The 14296-nt window shown below is 47.1% G+C and overlaps 1 protein-coding gene across 1 annotated transcript in view; it reads right to left on the bottom strand.

Annotated features, from left to right (window-relative positions):
* The window catches only part of LOC124612486 (tyrosine 3-monooxygenase), a 38570-nt gene that overhangs the window by 19041 nt on the left and 5233 nt on the right, over window positions 1-14296 (bottom strand). Inside the window, exons 2-4 of the mRNA XM_047140720.1 lie at window positions 5017-5128; window positions 4634-4735; window positions 3570-3680 (exon numbers count right to left, since the gene is read on the bottom strand). Of these exons, the coding sequence (XP_046996676.1) occupies window positions 3570-3680; window positions 4634-4735; window positions 5017-5128 (325 nt within the window). The remainder of the gene's footprint in view (window positions 1-3569; window positions 3681-4633; window positions 4736-5016; window positions 5129-14296) is intronic.

A 14296-nucleotide genomic window follows, 5' to 3' on the forward strand; every position in this document is an offset into this window, starting at 1 on the left:
TACTCTTCTGCATTTAGGGATATCAATACAATCTACATGAATTGAAGAAATAGGTATCTTACAACTGGCTCATTATGTTTATATTACGTGTTATTTTAGAAACTTACTTCTTAACGTAGGACGACAAATTATTTCAAATTACTCTCTCATACACGAGTTCTCTAAATGTCAAGTACTGTGTGGAATCTAAAGCACTGAGGAAAACTGCTTAAAATTGTTAGATTATGGAGAAAATTCACCTCATCTGTAACGACTGCTCTTGAGCTGGCTCTTTCATCTCAAAACTGGTTGTACATTAGAATGTGTAGTACATAAAGAAATGAATATTAAATTGCATTCTTTCGTGATCCTGATAAGTACGAAGTATCTGCTCAACACCTTGCAAGAATTAAAAATATGCTACTGTCGTACAAAACTTACGCAGGCTATTAACTCCGTACTGCGAGAAAAGAGGGTCACATCCGGTGAGAGTGGTTTGCCATTGGTGTGCTTCCAGTGAACTGTGACAAGTCATCTCAAAAATACTGATGCAATTTGCGTCTTACATCCGATTCCAGAATACCTAACTTAAACCTGATTTTGTGCAAACGAACCGCACAAGGGTGATTGGCTGTTCAAACGGAGGAGTGAAAAATGAAGGTATCACGTGGGCCTGGCATACTATCTGGGGTTGTTCAACCGCATGGTGCTAGTCTATTTGACTTCGGCGTCTATGAAGATGTATGATTAGGTCAAGAAATACGTAGTCCTCGAGCGAAGAAAATCTCTGATCCGTCCAGGAATCTAGCCCGGGACCGCGTGATGCTAACCATTAGACCACCGCGGAGAAGTTAGATTCTTCATAGGCTGGTAAGAACTTTATGAATCAGATTTGACAAACGTTAACACTTCCCTCGGTAATTTATATTTCTAGTAACCTGACAGGGCACCGGTTCTGTGAATATTTGAGATGCTACATGTACAGAAACGACGTTTACAATTGCATTGTTTTTTCCTATTCTTCCTAAACGTTTTCCGAGACCTTTGTGGTAATGGCTGGCGAATGTCGACACACACACACACACACACACACACACACACACACACACACACACACACACGTTGCCGTACGAGTGTGACGGTACTCTCGCCGTGGGTGACGTGCTGGGAGAAAGTGCGGCGTGACTCCCCACAGAGGCACGTGCCCACTGCCCGGTCACCACTGCCGCCTTCTGAGGTAGCGTGTCTGGCTGCGCGCACCGCCAGCGCGGGAACACGCTTTCTTTCTCCTTCAGTATTTATTTTCGTCACACGATTGCATTAAGGAGACTGGAATACTATAAAGGCTCGAGGTTCCATTGGTCCATTTTACTACCCACGGCAAAGTTTCGTGTGCATTAATGGCGTCACACTCAATTTCAATAGAAACCCGAATCCCTCTAAGAATAGCCGAGCAAATTACGCCATATTTCTATTGTATATAAGGAGATGAAACCGATCCTCTAAGCTTATTTTTTAAACTTCTGCGAAGAAGCACAATAACCATGCTGATCGGGGCGTGTGAAAAGGGCGAACAGTGGCAGATTAAAACTGTGTGCTGGAGCGAGGTTAAGTCGGGACCTTTGTCTTTCGCGGGTAAGTGCTCTACCAAATGAGTTACCCAAGCACGACTCACGACCCGATCTCACAGCTGTACTTCCACCAGTATCTCGTCTCCTACCTTCCGAACTTCACCCAAGTTCTCCTGCGAGACTTGCAGTCCTGAAAGAAATATTGCGGAGACTGATGTTTCGTAACAGCGCACACTGCACTCTAGAGTGAAAAGTTTCATTCTGGAATTTGGTAATTATCGGAGTCTCTTACACATGTGATGTACACTGTACCTGAGCGTGCCATCGACTTTCCTCCTTGACAGCAGCAGGCTGCGTCTTTTCGACCCCCTGACCGCTTTCGTCCGCTTCCCCTCGACAGCTCCCCACTCCCAACCACTCACCGTGACCCTCCACCCAACTCCCGCCGCTTTGCCTTAACAGCAGCTCTCTTTTGTTACGACCAAAAAGAAGGTGGCAGCAAGTGAATTTCCACTCCATTTACCCTCTTTCAGAGCTCCAACACTTACGCCCCTTTTACATTTCCTCTTCAGAATTCAGCCACTGAATTTCGTATGTGCTTATTTCTTCCGTACTGTGAAACGTTAAGCATAGCAGCAATGGACTGTGGACTCAAAAGTTTACGTACAACGAATCAAGCGAGTCTATGTTGCTACTGTCTAACTGCAATGACAAGTTCACTTTGTTTCGAACAAGGCCGGCCAATGAGATATTATAAACCTTATCAACTAGGCGTAGTTATCCATAGCGGTGCCTCTTCAGGCTGCGTTGAGCTTGAGCTGCCACGACAACCGAGTTACGAGGGCTATCCACAAAGTACATTACGTTTTGGAATTAAAAATAAATGAAGTATTGGAAATTTTTTTTATTATATACAGATGAAAGCCACACTTAAATACTTTTCTACATAGTTGCAATTTAAATTAAGGCACTTATCGTAGCGATGGACGAGCTTGGAAATTCCTTCGTCGTAAAATTCGGCCGCCTGCGTCTTCAACTACGTGGTTACCTCTTCTTGAAGCTGTGCATCGTCATCAAAACGCTGCATAGCCAACCACTTCTTCATTGCTGGGAATAAGTGGAAGTCGCTCGGTGCCAGGTCGGGACTGTACGGCGGATGAGGAAACAACTCCCAATTAGAAGATTCGAGAACTTCACGAGTGGCCGGGCGTTGTCGTGAATCAGCAAGGTCTTTGAGCCCAACTTTTCCCTGCGCTTGTTTTGTATTGCTCTTCTGAGGTTGTGCAAAGTTTGGCAATACCTTTGAGGGTATTGTAGTGCCTCTTTCCAGGAAATCCACAAAAATCGTATTTGTACCGGGTTACTGATTTACCACGTGGTTGAAGGCGCAGGTGGCCGAATTTTACGACGAAGGAATTTCCAAGCTCGCCCATCGCTACGATAATTGCCTTAATTTAAATGGCAACTATGTAGAAGTGTGGCTTTCATCTGTATGTAATAAAAAAAATTTTCAATACTTTATTTTTAATTCCAAAACGTAATGTACTTTGTTGATAGCCCTCGTATTTTCAGGATCGTCCTAGGAAATGAATTAATGGTTTTAGTGGGTGCACTTGTCATACTAAACACGCGAAGGATTGCTATGGCAGTAGTAGAAAAATGGAAACAAAGGTATGGTAACATGGCCTAGCAGGTTAATATCCCATGGCAGCAACGTAGGAGGCCGTGAAGGCTGTATACTACATTTCTTTTCCGCATACTGTGACACTTTCTGCTGGAGCTGGTTCTGCCTAGATAGAAGTTCCTCCTCTGTGTAGTGTCTCAGTCTATATCTCTTAAGTTTGTGGAAGCGCTGAGCAATGTCTATGGCTGGGGGCTTTTTTCAGGAAATTACATTTGCTCCGTACTATATGGTAAATAGAGGTCGAGGTGTGGCATACCTGACCTGATACGGATAGTGTTAGAAGTAGTTAGCCTCAGGCTCGACATCAACTGGTTCTCAGGAGAGGAGGGACTGACCTGCTTCGCCGCTGGCTGCGTGGCCGTTCTGCACGGGCTTCTCCGGCTGTGTCTCCTGTAGCTGCGGCTCTACGGCGTCGCTGGGCGGCTCGCTAGAGTCTTCGGTCACTTCTGCAGCGCGCGGCGCCAACAACAACATCAGCACATCAGTCATGCCAAGCGTTCATGCGGGATAACATTCTGCAGCTGCCGGACATGTCCGATACCCCACCCTGTTACTACTGGGTCAAGTCCGATCGGAGTGTTTCACGGCGCTCGCCATCCATTGACATTACGACCAGCTATTAACAATTACTGTTTGACCTCGTTACGGTTTCGGCACTAATTCACATCCCATTCCGTTAATAAAACTATACGCGGATGGCCAAGCTTGTTTCGTTCGTACCTGGACACTGAACGTCAGTAGCTGCCGCCGCTTTTTATTTGGAATTATCCACCACATGTTGGAAGAGGATTCGCGGGAAACCGTTACAGAGATTCAAGTCAGGTATTAAGCCACTGGACTAGCTTTCAGAAGAACTGTTCAGAATCTCGTCAAACACTCTGTTTAGGTATTCCCAAATCATTTACAAGGTAAATTCAGTGACGGTTTCACTAGAAAGAAAACAACCAATTATCTCTTCTGCCTGTTTACTCTGCGGTGGTGTGTCTAATGACCTATGTAAATGACGCGTTACGATTTCCCACCTTCCATATATTTTTGCTACAGAATCTTAATACATCGTCACCCACGTATGTTTTTGAAGTTTTGATTTCAGATTGAAAAAAAATCTAACTTAGGTGTGTCAAGGCGTAATCCAGTTACGTCATCCAGTAATTTAGTTTGTTCTACACAAATGAAGTGCACTGATAGCGTTTCGTATTTTTACTCTGGTTAAAATGACAGCTTACCAATCGTACCAGTTCCGTAATATTAGGTACGCACGGACCTAGCAATCACTAGATTATGCAGAAGTAGTTTATTCAGAAGGATGTGTTTTAGAAAGGAAACGGCTACAAGAACTTTCATGTCCGACAGCGCAAAGATTTCGTGATGCAGGAAATTTGCTCGGAAACGATCTTACCTGTTGTGGATACTTCCTCTTGCGATGTGTTCTCGATTTCTTCTGCGGCAGGGACATCTTTCTCCTGAACCTCGTTTACCTCAGCAGAGTCAGTTGGAGCATCTAAACAGGGTGATAACATCCACATGCAAGGGTAAGACGAAAGCGGGCTAATATACAAGAACAAGGCGCATTAAGGACCGTTAAAAAAAACTACACACTGAAGGCGTAACAGTCTACTAATACTATTTCATGCGTACTATTAAGGTGAAATTTACAACTAGCTGCGGATTCAAATGGAAGTACGTGACGTAACTATTGATGCAAATTTCAATTTTTTTGGCACACTGCTGGAAGACTACAGATTTGAGGCTACGGTTTTCCAGACTAAGCTGCCGACTCACCGTTGTAGATCTGGCGGGCTTCCTCGAGCACGCTCTGCTTGGTCTGCTTCACCACCAGCGTCTCGAAGCGCGCGTCGTCCACGAGAGAGCGGCGCCGGGACGGGTAGCCGTTCTGGAACATGGCGGTGCGCGGTGCTCAGCACACACTGTCCACACACTGGTCGCATTGCGGCGGCCGGTGGCGTTCTCCCTGCCGCCGTTACGTAAAGCGGGGCTCCCCTAGCCGCGGCAGCTGCCGACGCTATCTTATCGATGCTCAAGCCATTAGGAGACGACCGGCCGGCTGGCGGTTCGTCAGTTTTACCACGAGAAGAGGGGAAAAACATCCGGGACTAGGTAAAATTTCATAGACAAGTTTTTTGTTTTACTGTTTTTACGATAAAGAAACCTGGGTGTTGACAAGCAGTAACGACGAGTACGTGGAAAGCACCGAAATGTAGAAAGTGGTTATCACCTACGCGACTGGCATCATTTCTTTGTTAACGCACTTTATGTGCCGACTGTGTATAGTGAACTGCGTCATAGATCTACCTTCAAGAAGTGAAAGTGTATTCCGTGTATGGTAGGTACATTCACAGATACTTATATTACCTGTGTTACATCTACTACTTTAGGTATCTAAAATGTGGCACTTAGAAGATGGGAGAAAATTGCTTTCCAAGTACAAGAATGAATAATGGCACCGCACTGAGGAGAGCTAGAGGAAGGCGCTGAGTTTCGTGAAAGCTTCGAGGGTTGGGCTGGGTTGTTTGGGGAAGGAGACCAGACAGCGAGGTCATCGGTCTCATCGGGTTAGGGAAGGATGGGGAAGGAAGACGGCCGTGCCCTTTCAAAGGAACCATCCCGGCATTCGCCTGGAGCGATTTAGGAAAGTCACGGAAAACCTAAATCAGGATGGCCGGACGCGGGATTGAACCGTCGTCCTCCCGAAAGCTTCGACATTCAGCTCTAATAAATTTAGGGGATTATGGTAAACTGAAGTGAGGGAAGCAAGACAGGAGTTTTTACCTTCGTTCTCAATATAGCGGTATGGTATCAACTATGATTTAGCTGTTTTGATCAGAGATGAAGACTTAGCTTCATTCGTATCATCCTCGCGATTCTTTCTGAGGACCATAATCGAGCCGTTGTCAGCTGGGAGCTGCGAGGCCCCCACTAGCGCCGCGCCCCCTGCCGCGGCGTAAACACTGTGGCAGACCTTGCCCGCAGCGGCTTCCTGCTCCGCAGGTTGGCCACGAGGTCACTGGTCGACAGCTCTCTCCAGCCAACGGCCGCTCGCGGCGAACCTCCATTCGCTTCTGGCCTCCAACTATATGTGGTTCGTTCTCCCGAGAACCATTAGCCGCCGCACGCTGGACATGTAAGCCAAGGTTAATCGGCGCGGCTAGACTTTCCTGCCGGCCTGCTACTACCACGGCAGGCTTACGCAAACACTGCGAGGAGGTGTGCAGTGTCGCGCCGTTGCACCGCGGTGACGCAACGGCGTCCTGCGGAAAGTCACCGGTGCAGAATGCAGATAAGGATCTGGCGTAGCGGCTGCGAGCACCCCGCGTGTGACAGGCCACGCCCTGCCAACTGGCCGGGCCCCTCCGTAATAACTGGTAACAGTAACGGCGCACGGCCTTGGCTGGCTGGCTGCCGGCCACGCAGCTACAGGCGCAGCGCCGCGCCGCGCCGCGGGTTGCCCGCCTTACATCTCCAGGCACGTAGCCGCCCGCACATTCCACCAGCCGCACGTTCGATCGTTCACTTCATTGCTATCTACTAAAGAATACCACCGAACGTGACCATATTTTCGTTTTTACTTGACGGAATCGTCTCATCTAGCCGTTCACTCAGCCAATATCAATTACTATGTACTTGCAGTTGATTTTTGGACAATTCATCACTAGTAAAATTATAACAAAGTCATGGAAATTCAGCTTCCGTGTTTTAAGCTCATTTGTCCGTCGCTGACATGGAACACCGCAAACCTTTCCGTCCCGTCTGCGCAAGCTGTGGAGTGACTCGAGTACATGTAAAGCTTACTGGGACAGGGTAAATGCTAGCTACAATGAGGTCGATAATTCGATTGTAATGCTGGCATTTTAATTTGATATTCCCCGCAACTCACAAAATTTACAACAAAAAAAAGTATTTCTTTGTCCACCCATACACTCCTGAGAATGGCACATTAACAATTTGCAATTACGCGCCCCCTATTACCGGCATCTACGTTGACAAATACTCGGCACCTCGCAAGGATAACTTCTAGATCGAGAATATTAGGTAAGTTGTTGGAAGTGGTTAGGCGTTCGTGAAATCTCACTTCTGAGCACAGAAAGAGCTCTAACCGCAGAACTCTGCACGGAACACCCGTTGGTGCAGTACTGCGAAACAGACCGTATATCTCCCTTCGAAGACGATAGCCAAGACGCCGTCTACAAGTCCGTACCTCTCGATGGGTGAAAGCGAAGTCCACCTTCTCCACAATTCCCCGTCTCCCAAACGTACGAAAACGCGGCAGAAGAATACTATCATCGCCGAAATCCCGCCAACGGCATTTCCGAGATCTACCCAATGATCGAGTAGGTCATAACGCCCCTAGGCAAACTAAATTCCCGTCTTCGTCACGTGTTGCCCAGCACAGCAAAAGCGCCGTATTATCCCGCGTTTCCGGTGACGGGTACCTGCCGCCCACGGCGGCCCGGCGAGCTACGGCCATCTGCAGACTTTATATTCCACAATTCTCAACTTCCGACACTTTTCACAAACGCTTTAAGTTAGTGATTTAATCATGGAGACATTCAGGAAATACTGCTCGAGAGTGCCTCATTTATTATAATTCAATATGAGCCATGATCTGATGCACTTGCCAGTCCCTTTATTATTAATACAAAAGTTGGTAAGCTAACGTGGAAGTGCTCATGCCCTGGCACCTTACAGTGTCACTATCGTAACGAGACCTTCAGAACGTCTTTGATGATAATTTAAACTCTCAAGCTGTGGGAGATACTTATAGATTAGCACAACTAGAATGTAAGATGCGGTAGGAAGTAGGTAGTCAGTTTAGCAGACATTACTAAAGGATTATATTAAAAGGACTATTTGTATATAAATTATGTAAACGTATGTACTCAGAATGAGTTGGTTTTCCGAGTTCACTTCCACACAGCGTGCAGCCTGCAACTGACGTCCCAGACCTGAATCTCGAGTCACGTCCAACTTACGATTGAGTAATTTCCGCTACGGTCAGCGAGGCGGCAATTCTGAGACGAGAGGCTTTTCTGCGGGTGGCGGAATCCAATTTCCTGAGAGGACTGCCCTTTGTCTTCGCAGCTGATGCTCTAACACGCGACCTAACGGGATATCGTGAAGACAAACCCACGTTTTATTTTAATGAACGAAATTGGGACGTGTTTTAAGGAGAAACTTTACGGCCGTCAAACAAACTGTGAGATACGTATTTCTTGGCGGTTAATATTTTACGCATTATGCGAAACCGACGCGTTGCGAGGACTAACCTCTCCGTGTCCGCAATAGAATTGTTGAATAGCTAACGGGTCTGTCTTAACAGTTACGAAGTAGTGATACCTTTTTATCAACGGCAAAATAATTTCCAAGGTAACTAAAGGGTATGCATAGGCTGCGGTATCTCACTTCACAGCGAGAGAGAGCTGCGAGGGAAGTATTCATTTCTTTACGGAAGACCGCCTAAGTTTCAATAGTACGTACATTTCATTGTTCTGTCAATTTCAGTACAGCTGTCTGGAAACAAAGCAAGCCCCATTTCCATGGCACGTGATTGGGTCACACTCCTGGGGATACGAGAATTCGATTCGCTTGCCGCCCGTCTTCCTGCGAGCTATCGTTCCCCGTGGGATTTGCGAGAATCCGTCTCGCAGTGAGGGACGATGGAAAAACGTGCTGTGCGTGTCTAAGAAAAATTCTCCAGAGAAATAAGGCGCGGTAGTGAGAGCCAGTGTTTTATCGAGAGAATAATCCTAATTCTTGCATTCATGTAAATCAGCTTTTATTTGTTAATTATGAAGAGTTCTAATACACTTTAGACACTAATACCTGAAATGCTACCACTAAAGTTTTTAAGTAGGGTGATCCAAGAAAACTAATTACGTGTGGTTTGGCTAGGTGCTAACTGTAGAACTGACTTTGCACCAATCAGTGTGTAACACCGCAGGAATGTTCATAGCTGCGCAAAGTCGCTACTTTAAATTCTCGCTTAGTGGCATGTTTAGGACTAAAGCCTAATGTCTCAGTATGACTAATGTCACCATATTGTTACTTCTGTAACAAGTTGTACGTACTGACTTTGCTGTGGATTACTTTAGCTGTTGCAGGCGTGTATCAACAGCCATCGGCATTCAGTATTTTAGTATCTATCATCGTCACGTAGTTCGTTGGGTGCATACTTTATTAGCATATTCTTTATTTTAGGGCGCCACATTTATCAGATGCAAATACTACACATCGGTAGACATTTGAACCCTATAGGAAAGAGGAAATCTAAGATTATCACGCTCCTCGTTTCATTTTGTGTATGACATCGATAATCGTGCCCCGTTGCGATCCGCACTAAGATTTCATCTTAAGGGGCGGAAATAGTTGCCTCGTTCTGTCCCCTTTCGCGCTGACGACGGAGCGCCTTTCGCGCTGCACGAACAGTTATTGGAGAACAATCTGCGGCAAGCGAGTCAGTGGCCATTATAGCGGGGACAGCGACGGGCCCGGAATAGAAAGGCAGCCGAGGGCCCAGTTAGGCAAGTCGAGCGTGACGCGGCCGCCGAGCCGGCCGCGCCGCTTCCGACCTTCTTAAAAGGTTCCGCCGCCGTCGCCGCCTTTGTCGCCACGGAAGCTTCGGACCCAATTACTGTCCGCCTCTGCCGCCAGCAACAGGTTGTCGGGCTCGAGGATCCGCAGGGGGACAGGAATCACGTCTTTTGCAAGTGTTAGCGCGCGTCGAGAACTGTCACATTGCCGGCATTCTTTGCGCCATCTAGTAATCGAGCTACATGTTATCTCCCGTAAGATACAATCTTGATACGTTACGTCTAATTTAAGGGCCCATCTTTGGCGTACCCAGGGCAGAAATGAGCTCAACACTGTTAAAGCAGTATTGATGGGGGTACAGACTACTCTAACAAATACTGTGGCTACCAAACGTTAAGTCTTCAGCTCCAAAATGAGTGCTCCTTTGTTGACCTAGTATTTATCCTAGAAAGGATATTCTCACAGTAATACTGAGTCAGTGCGTGTTACCTAGTAGCAACAACATTAATATTCTAGAGCACGGGTATCCAAACTTTTTAGTCCGCGGATCGCATTGACTCCACGAAATCATAAGGGCCAAGATCTACCTAGTGGGATTAAAGCACCCTAGCACTCTATGATCACCGTAATGTAAGGCTAAAGGAAAGATGAAATCGCAAAAAATCTAAGGTTGTGGGAATAGCTAGCACTGAAACGAACTACGATTTTTATTTAATTACATAATTGACTGGTGGACGTACCTGACCGAAATTCTGGCGCATTTTACTCTGGCGAATTTCACCGACAAAAAAGTATGTCACTGCACATTCTTCACGAAAGCGTCCTGCAAAGTTAACGAAATCTCAAAATCACTGTTAGCAACACTATTACTGGAAGACGTAACAGAGGTTGAGTATGTCAACGCATTGTTATTTCAAGTGGCGCAACAATAAGTTTAGTTATGTAGTCTTGTAGCGAGTAGCAGAGCCAATGTCGCGGTGTATTGGTCGCAATAGGCCTCGAAACTCAATTGTTGGCAGTATAGGTACCACCTCAAATATTTGGCGGGCTGGATACCGGGGATGACCGGCTAGATAACGCAGGCCGGTTTGCCGGCCCTCGCGGGCCAGTTTCGGCCCGCGGGCCGTAGTTTGGAGACCCCTGTTCTAGAGACTGAATTACATGCTGGAAATTTAGACAAGATATCCAACTTTATATAACCGTTCCGACTGTACACTGAGCTATGCCATTGGCGATAACTAGTCTCGTCGAAACCGCCTTTACAGATGCGTTCAGTTCCTTCGTCCCCTATGATTAATGCAAAATAAAAAATACCCGCTTGAAAGACCTTTAGAAGCACGTCAGGTGACTTAAGGTTCACGTACGCATCTTGTGTGTCCGCAGACTGATAATGTTAAAGGTCAGTCTTTCTTGATGGATTGTCTCAGGAGAAGATGGTATGAAAGTATGTTTCCCCGAGAGTGGCTGCCCGAACAAAGAGACTGCGGGTGCTCCAGTTGGGATGGTCGTTGCCGCACACCTTTGTGCCACCTCCAGCTCTGCACACTTGTCAGCGACCTCGGCAGGCTGGGCCGGGCCCGCCCTCGCCGTGAAATGCCGTTAACCTTGTGGCTTGTGGCCGGCGGCGCATTCACTCGCCCGTCGCCCGTGATCGATACTCAGATGTTCAGGCACGCCTCCACGCGGCAGGAGCCCAGCAACGCATACTTACAGAGCGTCTGCTCCCATCCCGGTCGAGGTTGCTATACCAAAGTTTGCCTTTTCCTAGATGGCTGCACGCCTTTCTGGGACGAGGGAACGACGATTTTTGCTTTTGCGAACGTTCACCTTATCTCCGTTACCGAGACGAACGCGTCACCTCTAGAAAAGTTTGGCTTCAGTTGGGTAAATTCTGTTGTCTCTTCATGTCAAACGCTCAGTGCAGTCAAGAACACTAGCGCTTATTAGTTATGTTGTTTTTATTATCAGCAGTAATTTATCCACGGGGAGGAGTGGGGGGCAGCAAGAGTAAAGGGAAGCGAATTTGGCACACGAACAATTTTATGGGTGACAAAACCAGATCCAAGATTGTTAGTCAAAGTATATAAAAATTCTGCAATGAATTAAACAGTGCTCCAGCTTCCAGGGCGGGGGGTGGGGGGTGGGGAAATGCCTTCATTCCTCCCACACAAAGTATTAGCGTTATCTGTGCGTCAGTTTATTAGCGACTGATTTTGTTGTCTATTTCTCCCTTAGGGCAGTCGTATTATGAGTAAAAAAAACATTACTACTGAAAAAAAAAATGGCTCAAATGGCTCTGAGCACTATGGGACTCAACTTCTGAGGTCATCAGCCCCTAGAACTTGGAACTACTGAAACCCAACTAACCTAAGGACATCACACACATCCATGCCCGAGGCAGGATTCGAACCTGCGACTGTAGCGGTCACGCGGTTCCAGACTGTAGCGCCTAGAATCACTCTGCCACTTCACTACTGAAGCGTCAACGTTTCTGTTGTAGTCAACCAGTACAGCATATTATGCTCTGGCGTTTTTGGTAGTAGACCAGTTTTTACCTAGAAAGCCATCTTTGGATCCCGTCTGCATTTGTAGATATCACGCATGCTAACTGGGCTGGCACGTTAGTGTGGAGGCACGGATTTGGTGGGGGTGGGGGAGGAGTGAGAATCGCGAAAGAGTTAAAGATAGTAATTCCGGTTCACTTCATTTTTCAGCTTCCAGCATGTTGGGTTAATAACAGTACAGATTTTGTTAACGACTGATGCAGAGAAGGTAGTAAAATTCAGTTTTATGCAATTGAATATATGCTGGTTATCTTAACCCGTTTCCAAATCATCCGAATAGAATGATATATTACGTAGTAGTATGCAAACCACGTTAAGGTTTTATATTTGTACGCAAACGACTTTGATATAAGGGTATGTACACAAATTTACAATATGAGCATTGTTTGCATGCTGTTTCGCAATACGTCTTTCTGCCTGGATGATTAGGGAGCTTGTCCAGGCAAGTTGTCAGATAAACTGAGTCTTGCAACTTTGGCTGTTTCCTGGATCAAACTTCATTCGTATCTCCCGTGCAGTATGCTGTTACCTCACACAGATGCCGACGACGTATATGTAGGCCGCGGTTACTGCACGAGGCGTGGACGCCGACTTACACGGGGACAGGCCGTGTCCTCGCGGCTGTCACTGCCAACCACAGCTGCGTCCGTGCCCTTCCCGCATTACGTCTCTTATTAACCTCCCTGGTGGGATGTCAGGGACCGCATTAGCAAGCTGCAGTCGGCCTTTGTCACACGGTGAAAGACATGCCAAGCAGTCGCAGCGCACACCTGCTGAGGTATACAGTATAAACAACGCAAAAGCGGTTGATCTCAGACTTTAGTCTCAACCATTGCATAATGCATTTCACATCCACGGTATTTCTGGATTTTTTGCAGTCCAAGTAAAAACCATCTTGGCATATCTAGTACCTTCGTACGTTCGAGTATGTTATCCCTGCGTATCTTCGCAGCCTCAGCCGGAAGTAGATTCAGCAAGTTGCCTGGAAAGTGCCGCCCCTGTGAGATGCAGTTAGTATAGTGAGTTTTTGAGATACCCGTAGCTGACATTTTACCGCGGACTAGCTCACTTAACGAGCATACTGTCAGGACCTTCCTCTATGCTGGTCGTGTCCGCACCATTCTCTGCCTAGATGCCTACGAAGAGATCTTATCCCTCCGCCGCAGACGGTGCGCGTCGTGCAGTATCCGTAGCGCACACGAGTATTTACGCGGAGGCAGCCGTTGGTGCAACCAGCCGGCCTGTTGATTATATAAGCACAGCGACTTACGACAGGCGAAGCTGCCGGGCAGGGACGGGCCTTGCCTTGGCGCTTACGTGACGTGGCGTGACGCCGCTACTCTCACCGGACGCCGACCTTGCCGTCAGTCTTGGCGGGGACCCAAAATTTCGGACAATTTCGCACTTTAAGCAAGAACGACGCATTTGTCACGCCGAATGCATATTTAGTGTAAGTGGTCACGTTCGTAGTGCGAAGAAACACTAAACACTACCGATTTGAGCGACCATCCCACGATTACGACGAATCAGTACCAAACAGTGCAGGCAAGACCTAGTAGGATGATATAACGAACCTGTTAAACATCAAGGAGTACGGCTCGAATGGCTCTGAGCACTATGGGACTTAACTGTTGTGGTCATCAGTCCCCTAGAACTTAGAACTACTCAAACCTAACTAACCTAAGGACATCACACACACACCCATGCCCGAGGTAGGATTCGAACCTGCGACCCTAGCGGTCGCGCTATTCCAGACAAGCGCCTAGAACCGCTCGGCCACACTGGCCCGCCAGCAAGGAGTACCATTACGTAACGACTTTCTTAGTCAAACGAACTAACTTTGCTGCCTCAATGTAATTCTTTACATCAGATGCTGCTTGCAGCCCACCATGGTTGAAGGAACTGGTTTCCATGAAAGGAGGGTTCTTAACATGCCGCCAAAGGGGGTG

Source organism: Schistocerca americana, chromosome 4 (assembly GCF_021461395.2).
Source record: "Schistocerca americana isolate TAMUIC-IGC-003095 chromosome 4, iqSchAmer2.1, whole genome shotgun sequence".
In the NCBI taxonomy this organism is placed as follows: domain Eukaryota; kingdom Metazoa; phylum Arthropoda; class Insecta; order Orthoptera; family Acrididae; genus Schistocerca; species Schistocerca americana.